The following is a 23,073-nucleotide window of genomic DNA, read 5'->3' as shown; positions in this document are numbered from 1 at the left end:
TTATAGAACAGGTATCAGCAACCTTTCGTACTAAGCTGTTGTGAAACTACAACTCCCAGCAGGCTGTCAGTTCTTGATGGGAGATGTAGTTTCACAATGACTGGAGTACCAAAGGTTTCTGATCACTGATATAGTGCATCCTACTCGATTTACAAGATCTGCCGCTAACATCTTGATGTCATATGCAAAGGAAAACTTTTTAAAGAGCTTGCGAAGCCCATGGTAGAAATACACACATACGCATGTATACATAACATATACTAAGGGCCCTATTTATCAAGGCTGGCATTGTTCATGCCGATGCCTTGATAAATATGCCCATTTCAACAGAGCGGGGAGAAACTGGGATAAAAAGACCAAAAGTTGCAAAATTGTCGTAACTCTGAGTTGAGCCCAAATTTTGCGGCATTTTAAAACTTTTAACGACAGAATTCTGGCATGCAAGCTCTGATTAATCGGGCCCTCCGTCTTCAGACCAGGACACAGGAAATTATAGTGGTGAAGTATTCTGCATCTTCATTCAAAGCATTTAAGGAAATGTAACAGTTAATGGAATTAATTAACTAACGTACAATTGGTAGTTAAGCCATTTCAGCAGACAATGTAATTAAACAAAATGTCAGGCTACATATGGGGCGGCTATAAACACAGCTGTCAGAGTTAAACATGTTCAGCAGCAGAGCAAAGTACGTTCACTTAATACTTGGGAAACATCTGAATGCTGGGTATTAAAGTTTGGGAACTTTAAGCCATTTAAGTCCACTTTATAATAATAATGTAATAACACAAAAACATTCGAGCACTGCACGTGACATTGTAAAATTAGGCCATGATCTCTAGGATTTAAACTTTATTAATAAGGTGAATATTAGTCATTTAAATGTAAAATTAGGCACAAGGCCATCAAAAACTGAATACATCCACACACGGCAATGAGAGATCAGCACTCAGGAACCAACAGAATAATGTATAATAAAACATTTAATTTAGTGCAAATTAATGTGAGCTGTATGTGGACACAGCTATTGGATTAGTGTAGTAAGAGGAGAATTCTCGTAATGGACCGGACACACAGCTATGTTCTAAATAAAAGCCAATGATTTTCACATCCTGATATAAAGGTCTTTGTGACAACAGAGTCATAGCAGAGACAACAGCCTACCATGCTTTTCCTACAAAGCAAACATTGTCACCCCATTGTTTTACTTAGAAGTCCTTCAGGATTGTTTCTTATGGAAGACAAGTTGTGCTGAATTACAGTCAACAGGGAGAAAGCAATAAGCACACATCAGGGACAGCACAAGATGCGGCTGGAAAAAATCCGCTACTACATCTTGTAAACTGGAATTCCTAATACCCAGCATTTTATAGGTAAATGGCACGCAAAGCTCTCTATGTGCTGGATCCAAAGCTGCCGCTATCTACTGCTGGCTGTACTGGCTTCAAGGGCAATGTCAGGGGCTGCTGCTCTTTATATCCTAAAGTTTAGGAGAATTGATCGACTACCAACAAGTCTGTTGTAGTAAATATTTGCATTCCCCATAATATAACAATACTGGAGCATCTTTTCTAAAATCGAGCCGTACACAGGAGACAGCAATCGGGCGACATTTATTCAGAAGACAGGTATGACTACATTTACATGACCCAACATCACCTGTTAAACGACTGCCGATCAGCTACTTGTAACCCAAATGACGATTAGTTAAAGGGGTTGTCCGGTCTGAAATTGAAAAGTCTGCAGTCGCTCTGTGTGACTACAGACTAGTGAACTCGCACTATGCTCTGGGAACGGCGGTCAGGTATGCGATAAGCATGCCCAGCAGAACCCGTCTGTTCACGCGGCCTCGCTATTTACACTTGTGCGAGGCCGTGCCCATTAGACGGCTGTGGCCACTAGACTGTTCTGCCCGGGAGTATGCATATCGCATACCTGACCGCCGTTCCCAGGGCTGAGAATGGCACAGTGAATGCGCTTGGGAGGATTCAAAAGTCTGCAGTCACATAGTCATATTTTAGACTGGACAGCGCGTTTTGACAGGCCGACCACATTTCCATGTGTACAGAACGATCGCTAATATGATCATTCTCTGCAGATAGACAATCATTGATCTTGGCAGCACATCTCCATGATACACAGAACAATATGCTGTAGAGAATGATGATTTTTTTTTAAGCGAACTTTAAAATCATTTCACCAGACAAATTAGCAGTTTGCTTGTTCTTCGGGCGATTGTCAGGTTGTTTAGACACACGGATAATCAGAAAAGAAGTTACCAATTATCAAGTAGTGTAAATGGGCCCCCATTCTCCCAGCATCCCCCCATACACGAGCGCTCAACTGACTGTTCAATGGGTTTTATAACTGGGGAAAAAAAAAGGTGCTACAAGACACCGCTAGGAACAACTAATCTCACCTGAAAACAAAAGCATGGGGCACTAAAACTCCAAGTGCCCAATCCTCCTCTCCCCTGATCTCATCTGTCTGGGGAAAGTCAGCTGATCATTTCAAAATCAGGGAATTTCATCAACTTTCATCTAATGTACATGGAGGCCTTCAGAACTCTTCATTGTGTTGTTCCTCTCCTATTCCCCAAGAAATTTATGAATAAATTGACAAAGGTAAAAGGTATATGTTGGACACTTATTTTGAAAAGGGGCATGGTAACATCTAGCTGTGGGAACATCAAGCATAACGCAAAAGATATGAGAAAAAATGCTCCAAAATAACTAAAACATACATGTCAGGAGAGCGGATATCAGCTCTTTAAGGCTACATGCCCACAATGAGCTTTTGATGTTGCAGATTTTTTTTGCACCATTTCTGCAATCATTAAGTAAAATAGGTTACTTGTATTTTTTAAAAAATATGTAGCATAAAAAACTCACTAAAAACACATCATGGGAACTTAGCCCAAGACACTGCCTACCTGGTAAGAACATAGTACATGATATTAGGACTGCCTATCCAAGTTACATGTGAAATATACATGTTCCACTCACTGGGGTGCATCAGCCCATTCATTCATTGGTCAGATGACCTATCCTAGATCTACCGAGTGGTATACAGTGGGTACGGAAAGTATTCAGACCCCATTAAATTTTTCACTCATTTCATTGCAGCCATTTGGTAAATTCTAAAAAGTTCATTTTTTTTTCTCATTAAAATACACTCTGCACCCCATCTTGACTGAAAAAGAAAACAGAAATGTAGAAATTTTTGCAAATTTATGAAAAAACAAAAACTGAAATATCACATGGTCATAAGTATTCAGACCCTTTGCTCAGTATTGAGTAGAAGCACCCTTTTGAGATAGTACAGCCATGAGTCTTCTTGGGAATGATGCAACAAGTTTTTCACACCTGGATTTGGGGATCCTCTGCCATTCTTCCTTGCAGATCCTCTCCAGTTCCGTCAGGTTGGATGGTGAACGTTGGTGGACAGACATTTTCAGGTTTCTCCAGAGATGCTCAATTGGGTTTAGGTCAGGGCTCTGGCTGGGCCAGTCAAGAATGGTCACAGAGTTGTTCTGAAGCCACTCCTTTGTTATTTTAGCTGTGTGCTTAGGGTCATTGTCTTGTTGGAAGGTGAACCTTCGGCCAAGTCTGAGGTCCAGAGCACTCTGGAAGAGGTTTTCATCCAGGATCTCTCTGTACTTGGCCACATTCATGTTTCCTTCAATTGCAACCAGTCGTCCTGTCCCTGCAGCTGAAAAACACCCCCATAGCATGACGCTGCCACCACGTTTCACTGTTGGCATTGTATTTGGCAGGTGATGAGCAGTGCCTGGTTTTCTCCACACTCAGCTTAGAATTATCACCAAAAAGTTCTCTCTTTGTCTCATCAGACCAGAGAATCTTATTTCTCATAGTCTGGGAGTCCTTCATGTGTTTTTGAGCAAACTCTATGCAGGCTTTCATATGTCTTGCACTGAGGAGAGGCTTCCGTCGGGCCACTCTGCCATAAAGGCCCAACTGGCAGAGGGCTGCATTGATATTTGACTTTGTGGAAATTTCTCCCATCTCCCTACTGCATCTCTGGAGCTCAGCCACAGTGATCTTGGGGTTCTTCTTTACCTCTCTCACCAAGGCTCTTCTCCCACAATTGCTCAGTTTGGCTGGACGGCCAGGTCTAGGAAGACTTCTGGTAGTCCCAAACTTCTTCCATTTAAGGATTATGGAGGCCACTGTGCTCTTAGGAACCTTGAGTAATGCAGAAATTCTTTTGTAACCTTGGCCAAATCTGTGCCTTGCCACAATTCTGTCTCTAACCTCCTTGGGCAGTTCCTTTGAGCTCATGATTCTCATTTGGCCTGACATGCACTGTGAGCTCTTATATATACACAGGTGTGCGCCTTTCCAAATCAAGTTCTATCAGTTTAAGGCTCCGTGCCCACTATGCGTTTTTCAAGCGTTTTTGCCGCGGAATTTCCGCAGTGAAAACGCTTAAAAAAACGTGCCCCATGGTCCCCAATGATAATCCGCATGTGCTGTGCACATGCAACAGAAATTTCCGCTGCGGATTATCATTGAGGAAAAATACGCAGCATGTCCATTAATTTTGCGGACACGCAGCGTAATTGCCGCCATTGACTTGCATTGAAACGCATAATATCCGTATAGACTACATGTGCCCATGCGGATATCATACGGTTCAATGTGCGGATGGTACCTGGGTTTGGAGAAGAGGAGACTCATCCAGACCCGGGTACCATAGAACCTGTTAAAAGAAGAATTTAAAATAAAAAATAAAGATTATACTCACCTTCTGATGTCCCCCGGTCTCCTCAGCGATGCGTCCGGTCTGTTGTATGGGTCGCGGTGGTGTGAAAGGACCTGCCATGACATAATTTAGTCATGCGACAGGTCAACGTTGGCGGTCGCGTGACCAACACATGACTAAATGACATCATGGTAGGTACTTTCACACCACCGCGACTGATACAACAGACTGGATGCAGCGGAAAAAACACCGGGGGCCATCAGAAGGTAAGTATAATCTTAATTTTTTACCATTCTTATTCTTTTTTTTTTTTAACTATTACTTGGTCACACTATATAAATTCATGCCGGTTGCATGGATTTATATAGTGTGAACAAGTTGTCAAGCACTTTTCCAAGTGATGCTTAAATCACTTGGAGAAGTGCTTGATAACCCGCATGCGGAAATGCATGCAAAAACGCTTCTACCTGGCAGGAAAAATGCATGTAAAATCCGCATGCGTTTTTCCTGCCAGGGAGAAGCGGAAAAAATATGCAGCATTTCTGCATCGTGGGCAGTTAGCCTAATTAAACACAGCTGGACTCCAATGAAGGAGTAGAACCATCTCAAGGAGGATCACAAGGAAATGAACAGCATGTGACTTAAATATGAGTGTCTGAGCAAAGGGTCTGAATACTTATGACCATGTGATATTTCAGTTTTTCTTTTTAAATAAATTTGCAAAAATTTCTACATTTCTGTTTTTTTTCAGACAAGATGGGGTGCAGAGTGTACTTAAATGAGAAAAAAAATGAACTTTTTAGAATTTACCAAATGGCTGCAATGAAACAGTGAAAAATTTAAAGGGGTCTGAATACTTTCTGTACCCACTGTATATTGGAGGCTTCCAGTAAATCCTCCCAACGTAGACGGACAGACGCTGTGTGATTTCAGCATATCACTGTTCCACTGAGAACTTTTTAGATTTTATTTACTGCTCCAGAAGTCACAATTTGGAAATGAGAGATTCTTGTACAAATCCTTTTATGACATCAGTTGTTAGAGTGTGATATCTGCTAGAAGTGTTGACACCGTCTAGCAGCTTCATTGTCACGAAACGAGAGTGAGGATGAGAAATACAGCCAAAAGGAAACGTTTCAGCTTTCACAAGTCATGCAAAGTGCCTTCTATTTGTAAAAAGAGTCACTGACTAATCATTGTGCAGGAAATGATTAGCACTGAAGCTGTGAGACGTACATTGCAAAAAAAAAAAAAATTCTGCGAGAACATACATTCATTAATTACCTTTAAACTAAATTTCCAGCAAAGGAATAATAATGAAAACACGGGCACATGTGAAAGGAGGGAGTTACTTTAAAGCATACATGTCAAACTCTTTACCGTGGGTCAAATCTGGCCAGCAGGATGGTTTTATTTGGCCCGCGCCACCAAAACCACCACTATGTGGGCCCATTATTCTGTATGGAGGACTATGTGGGGGCCCATTATTCTGTATGGAGGACTATGTGGGGCCCATTATTCTGTATTGAGGACTATGGGGGGGGCCATTATTCTGTATGGAGGACTATGTGGGGCCCATTATTCTGTATTGAGGACTATGGGGGCCCCATTATTCTGAATGGAGGACTTTGCTGGACCCATTATACTGTATACTGGCTGCTCAGCAACTTTTTTCCAAGTTTTTCATTTTGTCCCACTGTGTGATTAAGTTTGACATCCCTGCTTTAAAGCTAGGTTCAAACAGGGACATATTAGTGGAGAACACAGCTATTGTAAAAATGTTTAGTGCACATGTATGGGATATTTTTGGTGTACTAAGTGGTGTGAAAACCAAAAATATAAAGTGTAAAAAAATAAAACCGTACCAATTGTGCGCTAATGATGCCACTTTCCACTGAATCAAGGGCCTGATTCAAACGAGTGTATGAAAAGTAATCTGACTGTTCATCCATATGTCTGTTTTTAACATCCATATGGCATCAGTTTTATACATCAATTAGAAATATAGTAATATGGCAAATACAGTTCTCTATTAATAATTGCAACAGATCTATACAAAAATAGTTGCAGTATAGATGGTGTCCATATGAAATTTATTTAATGCACCCATTGAGTTTAACGGGTAAGTAAAAAATGACGCAGAACAGTGCTTGCTGTGATTTTTTACATGTGGTGTATAAAACAGTTCATGTGAACTGCGGCATTCACTTGCATTGGTCAGTGTGCTGCTGGGCATACAGACGGCACGTGGATGAATAATATGCTGAACGAGGGTGGGGGTGCGGGCTACAGCAAAACTATACAGATGGATAAATGCCACACAATGTAAACGTGTGGTGAATAAAAATCTATCGTATTGTAGGCTTGTCGGTTTGTGTTTTCATAGAACTTTTACATCTAAATTATTTTGACATGGCATCATACAGGCAAGCTGGCTGCATAACGACATGGGAAAAAGAAGTTTGAAAAATATGTAAATCTGGTCCCTGGGGGGTACGATATTGGTACGCTAGGCAGCTCGGTCAGCATCCTTCACGTAAGCAAGATCATTGAATTACATGCACACAGGGAACAGCGGTGGGGGAAGGGAGGACGCACACTACAGTGCACAGGGAAGCCAGGGCTCATCTGCAGACCCAGGCCACACGGACATGGCTAGCTGGGATTTTGCAGGAACATTTCCTTAACAGATTGAACATGATAACCATGTTCACAGGCCGAGATACAATAGAGCAGATCCAAGCACATTATGTTTGCAGTTAGGTACATTTATCGCACAGGGAGCCACCGCTTTCAGGTTGGCTAGTTTAAAGATTTTTTTTTTTTTTTAATTTAAATAGCAAACTCAGTTTTTCCAAACTAGCCCTGTTTAAAAGGAGTTGTCCAGAACTTTGATATTGTTGGCCTATCTTTAGGTTTCGTCATCAATATCAGACAGCCAGCACCTCCACCAATCAGCTATCACCATATCCCACCGCGACCAGAAGCAAATATGGAGCAACACTGCTCTGTATGCCGGGCAATGACCGGTCTTGTGTACCGCAGCTCTGTACACCGGGTAATGACCGGTCATGTGCACTACTACGGCTCTGTACACCGGGTAATAACCGGTCATGTGTACTGCAGCTCAGATGATATACAAGCGAATGAGAGATGAGCGGCGGAAGTAGCTGATGATGACCAATACACAGTGTAGATTTTTATATACTAGACAGTTTATTATTGGCCAACGTGGGACATGCTATCATGTTGATTAGTGGGGGAAGCGGGTATTAGGCATCCCCACTCCATCTCACCACCCTCAATCTGACATCGATGACTTAAAGCTCTGCTTACAATGTGCAAAAAACGTCCATCAGAGGTAAATGCCAAGAAGATTTCCGATGTGCATCTCTCAAACAAAGCTCAGACATATTTCACTGTACAAGCTATAGGTTCACTCCAACTGTAAAGGACTGCTATGCTTTTCTATACAGAAGATGGCGAGAAATACGGTATGCTGATGCTTACTACCGAGAGGCCAAATGGACAGTCCAATGGGTGAATGGAGACCTACAGAAATGTTTGATGTTGAGATCAGGCTGTGTGCACAGAGCCTAAAAAAGAAAACTAAAAAGACAACACTAAGAGCAGCACCATGTGCATGACACCTGTTCAAGCCATTTTGGCACTTGGGAGTCCCCACAGCTTTGGCGCTGAAGCACTGCACCATATTCCACAAGGTATTGTCCTATCAGAGGCACAATAAGGAACAGTATGGTCTATAGATTGCTATGAATATTTTGAGTAGAGCACTGTAAAACTTAGGAAACATCAATAAATCCATGTGCATGGTCACTAAATGAGAAACAATTAGTATTTGTAATTTATCCGTTGGCATAACCTCAACCACACCAGCGGTTATCATGGTGCTTTATTCTACAGGGAAGATGTAAAAAAAAAGCAACTCTATATTGTATACTTTGTTTTTTCTTGGTTGTTTTTTTTTACAAATGGCACCATCCTTTCTTTTTGTAGACAGCATCAAATGTGGATTAAAGTAGGCTCCCAAACTGGAAAGTGACTCCACACAGTCTGGTTACAGTGATTCTCGTGCTCGGCCACACAGCCTATAATCTGCATACCTATACATGCAGTGAAAAAAAGGAGCTGCTCAAGTATCACGGGTCTATTATACAAATACCCGGGTGCAAACTACAGAGGTAAGCCCCCCAGACACAGGACAACGACTGTGTAGACATGGATTATACGCTCGCGGTGACTGGAGCAACAATGAAGCAGAGATTCCTAAGAAGCACTGATGAAGGACGAGCTGTCACGCACATTTTGGGACCAGTCGCAGCAACAGACATTCTACATAAAGCCAGCAAAAAGAAACAAAATGCATGACCGACAAACTCTTTGAAGGCAAAATTGTAAACTTCAGTGAAACAGCCATTGTAACCAAGATCTTCAAAGCAAAGACTGTAAATGGATCATGTACAGTCCAGAATGCTTCTCTGGTAAGACTATTCAGTAACTAAGCTACACAAGGTACGATTGTGCCCGGCTGCAAGCACTGAAACATGTGAGCCAATTTTTTCTTGGCCCGACTCTATGAACTTCCATTGGGATCAATGCAAAAGAACAAAAAATAAATGTGGCCGGTTATCGTACTTCCTTGCACTAAAAAATAGTCGGAAATTGAAGCTATGATTCACACTAGACATACTGAACCCTATGGGCCAAATTTATCAAGAAATGTTGTCGGAGTGTGCTATCTAAAGTATTCATTGATTTATCAGATATCTGCAATTTTTTTTTTAGAAAAGGTCATAGGCTCCTGAAAGAAGTACTTTGGAACTGCAGTATTGAGACTTCTGTAACGGACAAGTCTTCTGCCAGGCCTGCTTCACTACATCACACCGTACACACTCAGTTACAGCAGACAATCTGTCATTAGCCATCGCAAACCGTAGTTCACATACAAACATCAAGTCATAATGACCCCAAATGGTCATAATGACCCAAAATGGTCAGAAATGGCAGCTTCGTTTAATGTGTAAGAAATATTTTATGGCAGCTTCATGTATAGCGCCTTGAAGCTTTTTCGGTGGCCTTTTTGCTATCGCCTAATGTCTGTGGCAAAATTTTGATTTTTTTTTTTTTTTTTTTTTTTTTTTTTTTTTTTTAAGAGGGGTGGCATTGTAGTGTCTTTGGGTCAGAGGTACTTTATCTTACAAATTTTAAGTATTTCATTAGTTTTGCCATTCTTTCCACAGCCTCCTCAATAAGACACCTGAAAAATAATGTGTAAAATATACAAAAAAGAGAATATTGTTTGTAAAAACTGTCAGCACGTGACATGCTACTATAAAATGTGTTTGTGTCCTTAAGTATTATATTACTAAACACACTTGTCACAGTAACATATTATGCATAACCCTTCATTACTGAAGTCAAAATCACTACCTGGGATATATTTTAATAATTGAGTATCTTTTTTATTGAAAATTCATATACAATTTTAGAACATTAAGACTAAGCAAGGATTACCCATGCAGAGATGTATGTAAAAAGATATACAAATAAATGAGAAAATGCACAAATACCAATCTAAATGCAGAAACATCAATTATAGTAAAAGTGCCAGTATAAACCAAAGAATATTCTCCAACTTCAAACTGATTATAGTCAGATATCAACATTAAAGTAGCTAGCAAGGTCTACTTAATCATGTTTAAAGTGAAATGTGCTTTTACTTACAGCCAGAAGAAGTGTAGGGTCTGCATGTATCATGGCTAACACCCCGATGACGCCGTTTCGCCACGCTTCTTCCAGGGGGCGTTAAAGAGGTAAGTGGGTGCTCGTTAAATACCGATCCAGGCCAATCAGAGGTTGCCAATTGTGAAAAAAATCATTATATGCAACCCCAAAATGCTGCAACTACCCTTCCCTATAACTATTTAGTGCTTAAGAGGTATTCTAGATGGAACAAGTTACCATCTATATCCATAGGATAGGTGTTAATTTATAGATTGATTGAGGTTCCAACCGCTGGGACCCCCACTAATTGCTAGAACTGGATACTTTTAATCTCTTAAAAGTGTGAGTGCTCAACCACCACACTCCATTCATTTCCTATGGGACCTCTGGACAAAGCTGAGCACAGCGCCCCAGCAGTCCCATAGACAACATATTGAGTGAGGGTCAAGCATGCGCACTGCCACTTTATTTTAATAGGATAACAGTGCCTTGTTCTAGCAATCGGTGGGGGTCTTAGCAGTTGGACTCCACCGATCTAAAAGTTACCACCTATTATGTGGATAGGTAATCACTTGTTTCTATTCGAATACCCCTTTTAAAGGATATTTCTGTTCTAAAAAGTAAGTAGCCAATTTGTGACTGCAGACAGTCGATTGTGTTTGCATTGCACACTGTCACCAATCACAAGTCCCCTGTAATCCTCATGAAAGTGGGTGGTCACGTGACTACATGAGGAGCACACTGGTGATCACGTGGAGACTAGTATCATTCACAATCTCTTAATTTACTTCCATTGAGAGAAGCCATGTGACTCATCAACACGTAACAGCAAGTAGCAAATCCCGTACATGTGGTCACGTGATCCACCACTCACATGGGGATTACACAGGGAAGTCGTGACAGTGTGCGCATTACACCAAGTCACAAAGTGACAGTCTGAAGTTAGAGAGGCTACAGACTTTTCTTTTTAGGCCAGAAAACCCCTTTAATCATCCCTCATGCCAACATTTTTACTCGCCAGTACATTAAAAAGTTCCACTCCGTTCGAGATTTTTCAGTCTGTGATCCTCCAGCCAATAGGAGGATCACAGATCAATTATGAGATTAATTTTTGTCAGATTCAAGATAATCCTAAAGCAATGTGATCCCGCTAATACATGTTGTGTAATGGATAGTCTGCCAATCGGGCAAAATGATTGGTCTAAAAAAAATGGTTTAAAGTTAGGAAATGGCTGCTCATGGGAACAAGATGTCCACTTGGCCACGAACTCAGTGTTCATACACAGTCCAAAAGATGTTTCCTTGGCTGTAACGAAGCCTCCTCCTGTCAGAAATGCAGACGTACGGACATCCGGCGCAGCTTTACAGCTCTGCAGCCGATAACATAAGCAGAGCAGGACTGAATACAGAGCTCAGAGTCTTACACATAAGACGACTGGCTTTCGGATGTTAGATACTTCAAATTAAGAGATTATCTCATATTCTCATGGTGCTGTAGGTAAGTAGCGCACTGACACTGTCTTTGAAGTAGAGAACTGGATTTAAATCCCGCTGCCAGCTCGCTTTGTAACTTTAAGCAACTCTACCTTTATCTGAGTACTTCAAGCAATATGAAGATGTAAGGAATTCTGGAATTCTGATACGGTGAAAAAAATATAAGTCTTATTCAAATAAATTTCATTTTCATAAAGACACAATAGGAAAAAAAACAAGTCAGTCAGCGTAACCAATGTAAACGCTCAGGTATCAAACTTTTCATGATGTATCCATTATGGATGCCATACAGTGTCATCTGTCACCCACAGACTTTATGGCATGTGTTTAACTGATATGTTATAAAGAGCTCATGACGTATACGTTACATAGGTGCCACTGTTGGGCATTTTCCACAGCTTCCATATAATGAGCAGTATATCGGGACCTTTCCTTCTGTATACACCAAACGTACAAAAGAAATAAATGTGAACAAAGTCTATCACATATTTTTATCTAAAGAATTATTCTCGTCTTTTTTTCTTCAGGATCACACTGCTCCCCTGCCTTTCTGCTCGCCAGGGGGCAATCAGCTCCTGATGATTGACAGTTCGAACCAGCAATTTGGCAGAGCTGGTGGCCCAAACTGTGTACTCTTTGATAGTGCTAGCAGAGGGAGCTTTGCTTCAGCAGCATCGGAGGCGCGCAGGAGTTGGCCGGATCGATGAATGGCACCAGAGAGATCCCACAGAATCCCACCGCTGCCACCACTTGTGAAGGATCCACACCCCGCAACCCGCCTGACGTCACAATTAGGTCAGAAGGATCACGTAATACGGATCTGCCCTTTGCACCAACATGATGTTCCACACCCCCTTGGGGACGCGCAAGGTCAGATTGGTTCAGTTCTACACAGGCACCCACTGTTCACACAGGTACAGAAAGGCACTAGGAGAAGAGTTGGCCCACTCAGTCACTGACGTGGCACCACACTCGCTCACACCCCTGACAGGCTGAGAAGTCCCTTCACCAGCACCAGATCAGAGCAGCGCTTGCTAGCGCTATAGCAAAAAGCTTAAAAAGCACATGCACTTTGCCTAGGAACCAAGTCACCACTGGTAAAACGCAGAAGTGGTCTGGTAAAACGCAGAAATTGTGATTATTCTCATCAAACTCTGATTAAAAGTCTGATCAGAGTGGCATCAGTTTTTCTCAGAGGTAGAGAGAAAGAAAAAATGTTTCCAGACCCTCTCTATCATGTCAGTCCATGAAAATCGGACTCTACTCAGATGTCATCCAAGTGCGGTCTGTTTTTGATGGACCCATAGACTTACAATGCAAATTTTGATCCGGCACTCAGATCAAAATCGGACATGTGCATAGCCTCATAAAATATCATGGGTACGATTGCTATCTGGGAAAACTACGGCTAGCACCTGTCCAATATAATCTGTCATGTGCACGATCCCTTTAGCAGGGCTGTGGAGTCGATAAGCCAAACCTCTGACTCCCGACGCCTCAATTTCCATGACACAGACTCCGACTCCACGACTCCGACTCCCTCATGCATGGCTCATGTTTAAGCGATACATTTACTGTAGCACAGATTAATCTCAGATAAAAGTCTAGACCCTTAGATCAGGAATAGGACAGACATTTATAGGACATTTCATAACTTTCCCAAATTCTTATGAAAAAATATTCCCCACAAACTGCATTGAACTACTGTACCCAATTTATTATATATTTTAGGAGTCGAAGTTGGTCCATTTTATAACGACTCCGACTCCACCAAAATGGACACTGACTCCACAGCCCTGCCCTTTAGGTGCGATTCACAAAAAAAAATAAAAAATGTAATATAATTTAACCCTATGCTTCTTTCCATCCGGGAAGATTTCAATCTATGCTGTTTTTTCTGAGACAAGCAGCTCATCTCCTCCCTACGGAAAGAACATGCAAGTATGGTGGGTACCTGCAGAACATCCTAGGACCAGAAGACATTCGAATGTTAGCAGAACCAATATTTCCAGGAATCATTATCAACTATCCACATCTATTTGCCCAACATTACAGCCTATAAAATGTGTTATTGCAAGCTGGTGAAGGCAGGGTTTACTTCCGTCACAATAAATTAATTACTGAGCCCACTTCAATTGAGATTATACCACTCAGCGCAGTTTACAGCTTTTAAACGCCTGACTATTTATTTATTTATTAAGGCTCCTCCACATTCCCTGCAATTCCATCAGTAACTCAATGAGCTAGAGAACAAAGCTTTAGTTAAATGGTAGCCTCCAGGGAAATAAGTATGCCTGGGAGGGGGAATGTTTATTTTCCCATACATTTATAAAAAAAAAAAAGACCTGATGAGGAGTATGCTGCTGTTCTCATTATACCTTATCTGTACCATCACATTAAATACATCGATGCCCACCGCAGCATGCTTGGAACCGCTCCCTGCTGCATGTAAAAAACTATGTTTGTCGTTTTAAATAAGCTTTTCAATGACAAGTCTTCTCTACAGAATAAAGCAAATTGTGAAAAGCACAGGAAACTCGAAAAAAACTTTGGGTTTAAAGCAAAACAAAAATAATGGGTTGAAGACTGGGGTTGGGCACATCAGTGTTAACAAAAGCACCACTGGGGCAAGATACGTGTGTTTTGCATGCATGCAAATAGCACCATAGATTATAATGGGTGCGTGTTGCAGCCATAAACAAATAAAAAAAATATTCAGACCTACGTGTTATAGGAGACATTATACATTAATAGGTGCATACTCCTTAATGAATTAGGTTCGTCTTAGCACTGCCATGCTTCTCCGACAGTTACTCTAGTCAGGGGCTGGAGTAAATTACTGGTGGAAATTTTGTTAAATTTACCTGGCGGGCTTCGCCACATTCAGTCCAAGCTGCGCCCATTTTATTCGTATATTCGTTGGGATTCATTAAAAAAAAAAAAGTTTCTCTGTAAACTGCCATTACTACTTGTTAGATTACCTACGGTGCTTTCTAAAGCAGACTTCACACATCAATATTTCATCATCTGTTTATAGATCGGCCCAAAACCAACAGCCTTATAAATGTCAATGAGGTTGTTCAGTTCAGGAAACCCAAAGGGTCAGTCTGGAAATCGCAGCCCATGGATAGACCATGAAATGTGGGCACATGACGCTGTCCTCACTAAAGCACTTTAATCCCTGAGCATGCCATATGATCATTTCAAGGAAGCGGAGCGGTTTAGAGTCACAGAGTTCGGGCGCATGCTGGGGGTGCTTGGTGCATCACCTTCATATGATATACCCTGTCCTTCTCAAGCCAGAAAGACGAGATTTTGCAGATTTGGGGCAAGAACAATTTGATTCTAGTCTCGACCTCTCCTCTTGAGTCCAGCAAATTAATTTAAAAAAAAAGGGACATTATATCTCTACAATAATAATAATAGTAATAATAATAATGCAGAATGTGGCACTCCAGAATACCTTGCAAAAAGATTTATTATGTACAATGTCCACTTGTTGCAAAAAAATAACTGACGTTTCGGCCAATAATGGCCTTCCTCAGAAAGGAGTACGGATATAAATGTAAGAGGCTGGAGTAGAGCAGGGAATATTTTATCAGAAAAAGGCCATAATAGCGACGTGGCGCAGGAGAAAAGCACTTCTGTGCTGCAAGAATGGCGCCACAGATATTCTGGAGTGCCAAATTCTTCTTTATTATTATTGGAGTGGACTCCTATTTGGGCACCAATATAGCGAGTGCCGCGCAGCCTCTATTATTATATCCCTACCTATCCTGTAAATTAACAAAAATACTGATTCTACCTGGGAAAATAAGGGCACTTTTAGAAATCCCAGAGTCAATCTAACAGATAGTGGGTTGCAAGGGAAAACCTTCTGACAAGTTCCCTTTAAATTACAAAAAATCTCCAATAAAATTGCCACATGTGAATAAACTCTAAGGACTAATAAATCAAAAGAAGAAGCAAGATCAAGAAATCGGTGACATTTCCACAGTATGACATGAAATCCGGACTGAAGGGTGTGAATGGAGTATTCCTAAAACTGATTAGAACAATCCACATGTGTGCCCATATCTGTCCTTTATATTTTCCTCCATTTTCGTATCCACTGCTATTGACACAGAAAAATCCTGTAAAACTGCTTAGTTAGCATGACCTAATTGAACAATAAACGCTTCGTATCAACGAACCATGAGACTTTATATAGAAAGGATTCACTAAAGAAAGGTTTAATTACCATTTACGGGCTAGTTTAACTAGGAATGTTACTTAAAGGGCTCAATTTACATGAGATCCTTCTATTTGCAAGAAGCTTAGCAAAGATTAATGATAACACAAGCCATGGTGTCCAATCATGGTTTAAAAAGGTCACATCAGAATTCATTAGCCTTCCACTAGATTCCCCCATTAAACTGTTAACAGGGTCCATGTACAGTTATGATACTGATGGAATATCAGATTTATAATTCCACTAGTGATGCAGATGAGGGGCTGCTTCATTTCCTGGAGATGAACCGAGGCCGACAGCAGTGTCCAGATCTGGTAATGGTATGGCACAGATCCATGTCATCACATAAAAAGTGCAGTCTGTACTAAGCAATACCAAGAACCCTTCACCTTAATGAGCCACAGAAGGCAAAGTACGTCTCATTTACAGCCCAGGACAGAACAAGGACCTTACTGAAAAGCCACATTACACCAAAAAAATCGTCCTGCTTCACAAAATCCGGAAGTAGACATAAATAATTATAAAACAGTCAAAAGTGAGTGTGAATATACACATTGTACAGAAAAATTCAGGACGAGGCCATATTTATCTATCACCTGTACCATTTTCTCTGAGTCTATTGTAAAAAAAAAAAAGATGTATATTGATGAATATTTGTATACCAAAATACATCCACAAGTCCAAAAAAAAAATGGAAGAGGTAAAAACCATCCCATTCCTTCAGGAAAATGCCAGCGATGTGTGTTTCTCAAGTCTTTTGTGTTACTTCTTGTGGCTTTCAAAGCCTGAAGCTGATAAAAGAAGCTCAAAGTGAGTTAGATGCACAGCAAGTTGTTTCAACATCGCAGTGCATAGGTTCATTCTTCTTAGTAGTTTAAGTGCTTTCCCAGGTGGCTTCCACAGCGGAGAAAGGCCTTGTGTGCACATACCCCAAATTATGTTGGTAGTGGGAAAAAAAACAAGATGCAAACTGTGCTTTACTTACCCTGCCCAGGAAGGTCCAGCATTGAGTCCCCGCCGCTGCTGACGTCCGCAGCGCTGGCAGCTATCAGACAGCTCATCAGCACTGCATACAATAATAGACAACGGGAACTCAGCGCCGCCTTCGTACAGGAGGAATAAAGTGCAGTTTGGGATTCTTTTTACTAATGGAGCTTACAGAAAAAACTTTTCTGTAGGGGGACAATCCCTTTAAGCTGTAGATTTCACCTTCTGCAATGCACCCATGCTTTTTATGCAGCATTTCCGCTATAGGAAGCCTGCGGTAGAAAAGCCATTTGAACTTATTCAAATTGAGGCAGAATACTGAGTAAACGTGGTCTTATTCCATTTATTTCAGAAAGCATATCCCCATAGAGTTACTGGGTGCAAAGCGGACATGAGACCTGCTGGCCAGAAACATGGAAAACATTAACATCGTCGATAAGACACTGAGAATGTAAAATAGATGCATAGTTTCCATAGAAACCCGTCATTTCCAATATCACACACTGGACACTAGTACTACAAGGAGAGATAAGGACTATTCAGGATTTCATGCAGAACATCACCTGTAATATCCAGCAAAGTGTCGCACAGAAATGAATCTATAGTGTGGAACACTCTCCATTCAGTATAAGGTCACAGCAGCTTATCACACATATATACAGGCCACGTAATGCTACAAACCGACAGAGTAACTGGCAGTACAGGCTACCCTCGTGACATGGGGGCCCCAGGCTACCCTCATAATGGGCGAAATGTGTGACAGTTTCATTAACAGCCTGAACTAAAACTTTGTGAGACTAGCACTAACAGAATTCTAAACCAAGGTTTAAATCCTATCCTTAAAGAAGCTCTCCCATTAAGTTATTTATTCATTAAATGTTTGTGTATGTAATGTAGTGTGAGTGTGTTAATATACTCACCTACCGCCATTCTCTCTGGTGACCAGCGCCATTCTGCTCCTCTTCTCAGTGACATTACCACGTGTCAGGCTCACACTGCGCTCTGTGTGGATTTTATATAGTAAGCCTATGGATGGTCAGAACGAGGCTCCATGGACTTACATTGTAGAAGTCTTCCGGCTCACGCAGAGTCTAGAGTGCGCCGGCTAGTCTGAAGAGCGGTGACGTCACCGTGAAGAGTAGAAGACCGGTGCTGGACACCGCAGAGAGCAGTGGAAGGTAAGTATAATAATACAGCCATACTACATTACATACACAAACACCCATTTAATGAATAATAAACTTAATGGCAGTGCTTCTTTACTTATAACCGGGAGGCTGGCACAAGAGTTACCAGGGTTATAAGCCTTCCATTGGTACTTAGAATGAGCATGGAACAGGGCTAGATAGCAACTTCTCTTGATGGGAGGATAATCTACTCTCCTTGTGTGATTTTGGTGTGATTTATGTACACAATGGAGATTAAAATCCTGCCCCTCGGATTACAGCTGCAAATTTGAGGAGGAAATAGAGTTTGCATTGCTGCAGGTCCAACTCAAAATTCACCCTGTTGTCATTCAACGGTGCAAATTCTTGACTTTCCCATGCTGAATCTGCCGGAAAAGAGCAGCATGCCATTTAATTCAGTGGCAGTCTTTTGGATCATGGAATGACAAATCTGTGCTGAAAGTATCTAAGGGCCTGTATGTGGGTTCCGTCAGATTTCCTCTGAAAATGGGATTAAAATTAACCCCTGACGGTGCAATAAACTACTACGACTCTGCTTGTGCATTTCTCTGAACGTGTAAGTCTTTTCAGAGGGGTACAAAAATGTAGTCTGGAACCACCCCAGATACTCTAGAAACGCACAGTGATCAAGGTCTAATACTTGAGAACAGAGGTGCAGAAATCCCACTTACATCCACGGGATGTGGATTGTTGTTGAATTCGGCATTGACTCTGGTACTAAATCCACACCAAATCTGATGTTCATACATACCCTAAAAGATGACTCAGCTTGGTGCAACCGACTTGTAGACATTGTATCAAAACTGTGTCAACAAAAAAGTAACCCACAGGAGCTAGAAGGCATTTTTTCCACTTCTAAGATCAGAAAATGAGAGTTGATGTCAGATTTGTAGCTAAAGGCATCAAAGCTTTTTACACTTTAAAGTTTCAAAGCAGAAGGATGACAGTAATATCTGCACAGCTATATTACCCTACTGTCACCTGACAGATACTAAGGCAAAAGTTGTACCGCCAAAGTGGCCGATCTAATGGATAAAAAGGAAATTATAGTGGTCCATTACTATACTTTAGGCTGAAAAGATCCAAAATAGTCATTAGGATGGCCAACATGTTTGATGCCGTGAGCTTGTGACAGTAATTCTGCAGTACCAGCATGTTCTTCCCATCACTATAAACATTTAATTCAATTCCAGACATATCCACAGCCGGAGTCCACCACATCCACATCACAATCACAGGAGAAAATAGCAAACATCAGCAACGCTGCATATGGCTTCTATTAGACTAAATGTATTGCTAGGTTTTGTTTTTCTCTCCTTTGTTACCAAACTGATTCTGTGGGTGCATAAACCTGAGGCTCGGTGTTATGTGCCGACATCCTCATCAGCATTCTGAGCAGCTCGCCAGCAAATATGAGGAATTACCGCACAAACATGTGAATTTTCCATGAATTATTAAGCATGTACTTTAGTCCAATATTTACACATCAGTGCCTTAAGAAAATCAGTTGCGTCTGTAATGAAAGGGTAATTACACAGAAAAGGACAAATATTCCACATCTACTGAGATGTATAATTACATATAGTCCTGTGATTCATTGACATTATCGCCTATATGACATGCAACTGTCGGAAGTGGGGAAAAAGGCAAAAGAAAGTATCAAAAATCACATTGGAAAAATGACAGTACGGTTAAGCCTAGAGTGAGTATTTAGACCCCTCCATAAACATGGCCGAGCAAGTAGAGCACATAGCGGGGAACAGAGCGTTTTCATCAGTCCTAGAAGACAAATAAATAGGAATTGTTGGGGTAAAGCATATGTGAGCGGCTCCTGGGAGCGCAGCTCTGGGGGTAATTACATACATGTGGGTTGTATTGTATGTGTATATACTACGGGTACACACTGAAGCGCGGCTCGTATGTGTCGCTGATTGGGAGATTCACTGAAAAATGCTAAGGAAGGAAAAAAAAAAAGACGGGATTTAGGATTAGTAGGGCAGGATGGAAGATTTCTTATCTTCAGTGTAGAAATCTAATCCTATCCGATATGAGGGAGGCCGGGGACCCAGATGGTGCCAGTCAGCATGTATGTGTATAGGGTACTGCTACTGAGGGAGGACGGGGACCCAGATGGTGCCAGTCAGCATGTATGTGTATAGGGTACTGCTATGAGGAAGGGTGGGGACCCAGTCAGCATGTATGTGTGCTACGAAGGAGGACGGGGACCCAGATGGTGCCAGTCAGCGTGTATGTGTATAGGATACCCAGATGGTGCCAGTCAGCGTGTATGTGTATAGGATACCCAGATGGTGCCAGTCAGCGTGTATGTGTATAGGATACCCAGATGGTGCCAGTCAGCATGTATAGGATACCCAGATGGTGCCAGTCAGCGTGTATGTGTATAGGATACCCAGATAGTGCCAGTCAGCGTGTATGTGTATAGGATACCCAGATGGTGCCAGTCAGCGTGTATGTGTATAGGATACCCAGATGGTGCCAGTCAGCGTGTATGTGTATAGGATACCCAGATGGTGCCAGTCAGCGTGTATGTGTATAGGATACCCAGATGGTGCCAGTCAGCGTGTATGTGTATAGGATACCCAGATGGTGCCAGTCAGCGTGTATGTGTATAGGATACCCAGATGGTGCCAGTCAGCGTGTATGTGTATAGGATACCCAGATGGTGCCAGTCAGCGTGTATGTGTATAGGATACCCAGATGGTGCCAGTCAGCGTGTATGTGTATAGGATACCCAGATAGTGCCAGTCAGCATGTATAGGATACCCAGATGGTGTCAGTCAGCATGTATAGGATACCCAGATGGTGCCAGTCAGCATGTATGTGTATAGGATACCTGGATGGTGCCAGTCAGCGTGTATGTGTATAGGATACCCAGATAGTGTCACTCAGCATGTATAGGATACCCAGATGGTGCCAGTCAGCGTGTATGTGTATAGGATACCCAGATAGTGTCACTCAGCATGTATAGGATACCCAGATGGTGCCAGTCAGCATGTATGTGTGTATGGGACAGATATGTGTCAGGAGAGCAGAGCTATCTGCAGGCGCCACCAATGGCAAAGTCTATGCAGAGATGCTGGACGGAAATGTGTGCAACAGCTTGCCAGTGTAGATGAGGCGCCTGCCCCATGGCACACGGCTGTACAGCTGGGCACCAAGCTGCCACCACTACTCAGAGTACAGGCAGTGCACAGGAGCCATCAGCACCACTGCACCCAGCAGTCTGCGGGCAGCCATGCCATCGTACACTGCACCGGGCATTGTATGTGCCGTCTGCCCCGTGCAGCACTCCTCCCCCGCCGGCTCGGGCCCGCCACTCTCACCTGCAGTCTTTGCAGCTCCAGCCGGCTCCTGCCCGAGGATGAGATAGATGGAGACCGCCAGCAGCCCCCGGGTGATCCGGACTCCCAATCCCGGGGGGGCCCAAGCCGCCATCCCTCACCTTCTCACCGAGTCCTCCTTCCCAGCATCCCTAGAGGACACTCGTTCCGCAGCCCCTTCCTTTCTCTCTGAGCGACTGCAGCCAAAGGCGACCACGGAACAAAATCAGACGAGCGATCACCGAGCACGCTGCGCGCTCCCGAGCCCTGCGCGTCCGCGTACCTGCATCACTCGGGGCGGTGCGATGACGACTCCGCCCACCCTGTGCCTAAAGTCGCGCCCCGCCCACACTGCCAGGACGCGCACTACTACAGACACGCCCTTCAGTTTCGTGTGCACCGAGCAGCTTCAGAGCCGGAGCCGCCCGGCAGCTTCCATGTGACGTCATCTCTCCTCTCCCGCAGTGGACAAGGAGAGGGCGCCCGCTGCTTCACCCGGAGGCGGGGCGCTACGTGTGTGCTAACCACGAATCTCTTGTGTGTAGTGACCAACTGTGCGCGGTAGGGGGAGCGCTCTGCAAGGCGACAGGCTCTGCGTGAGCCGCCTCTGCTTCCTCACCAGTAGTCTCACTGCACGTTCATGGCCAATGCAGCACGGGACGCTCCGGTACTACATGCAGGTGTGAAGCCTAATGCACGGGCAGTACCGAGGGCAGCGGGGTTACCGGAGGGGCCGGATCACACCGTCTATAGGCGCACACAGCTGAGGGATGTGCAGGACGGTACCGAGGGCTCATCTAGCAGCTGATCGGCAGCAGCGGGCTGCAGATCTCAGCTGATCGGGCGAGTCCTGGCTCTGCGCCCACCGATCTCGTACAGATGATGCCATTGATTACTATAGGGTCCGGTGTTAGAACAGAAGAAATAGACATTATTATTACTATTGTTATTTTACTCACTTATATAGTGCCATTAATTCCACAGGACATCTGCACTGTCCCCATCGGGGCTCACAATCTAGATCCCTTATCATTATGTCTTTAGAGTGTGGTAGGAACCCGGAGGAAACCAACACAAACACAGGGAGAACATACAAACTCCTTGCAGATGTTGTGCTTGGTGGGATTTGAACCCAGGACCCCAGCGCTGCAGTGCTAACCACTGAGCCACCGTACTACCATGACATCATGCACAATTTTGTTTCTCTTTTTCTAAAAATGAACAATTGGTGGGAGAATGCGGGTGATAGTCTGCGCTGCAGATGTGGATGGCAACAAACCAAGTAACAGCTATATGGTTCACGTGGGTTATTCTCTATGCATTTCGCAGTTTGACCAACGGCTGCTTCCTCAGGAGAACCACAAT

The 23,073-nt window shown here is 42.8% G+C and overlaps 1 protein-coding gene across 12 annotated transcripts in view; it reads right to left on the bottom strand.

Moving 5' to 3' along the window:
• NEO1 (neogenin 1) overlaps nucleotides 1-22,056 on the bottom strand; it is a 170,380-nt gene extending 148,324 nt beyond the window's left edge. For 6 of the 12 annotated variants that reach the window (XM_073652749.1, XM_073652758.1, XM_073652750.1 and 3 more), the window contains exon 1: nucleotides 21,712-22,056. In XM_073652749.1, the coding sequence (XP_073508850.1) occupies nucleotides 21,712-21,823 (112 nt within the window). In that variant the 5' untranslated portion in view covers nucleotides 21,824-22,056. The remainder of the gene's footprint in view (nucleotides 1-21,711) is intronic. The other 6 variants (XM_073652756.1, XM_073652754.1, XM_073652755.1 and 3 more) reach the window with 2 other exon arrangements.
• Nucleotides 22,057-23,073: the final 1,017 nt, after the last annotated feature.

The sequence above is a fragment of the Phyllobates terribilis genome, unplaced genomic scaffold (assembly GCF_046119375.1).
Source record: "Phyllobates terribilis strain yellow unplaced genomic scaffold, ASM4611937v1 Scaffold_11__3_contigs__length_659146591, whole genome shotgun sequence".
NCBI classification, from domain to species: Eukaryota; Metazoa; Chordata; class Amphibia; order Anura; family Dendrobatidae; genus Phyllobates; species Phyllobates terribilis.
This window is presented reverse-complemented; position numbering and strand designations above follow the sequence as displayed.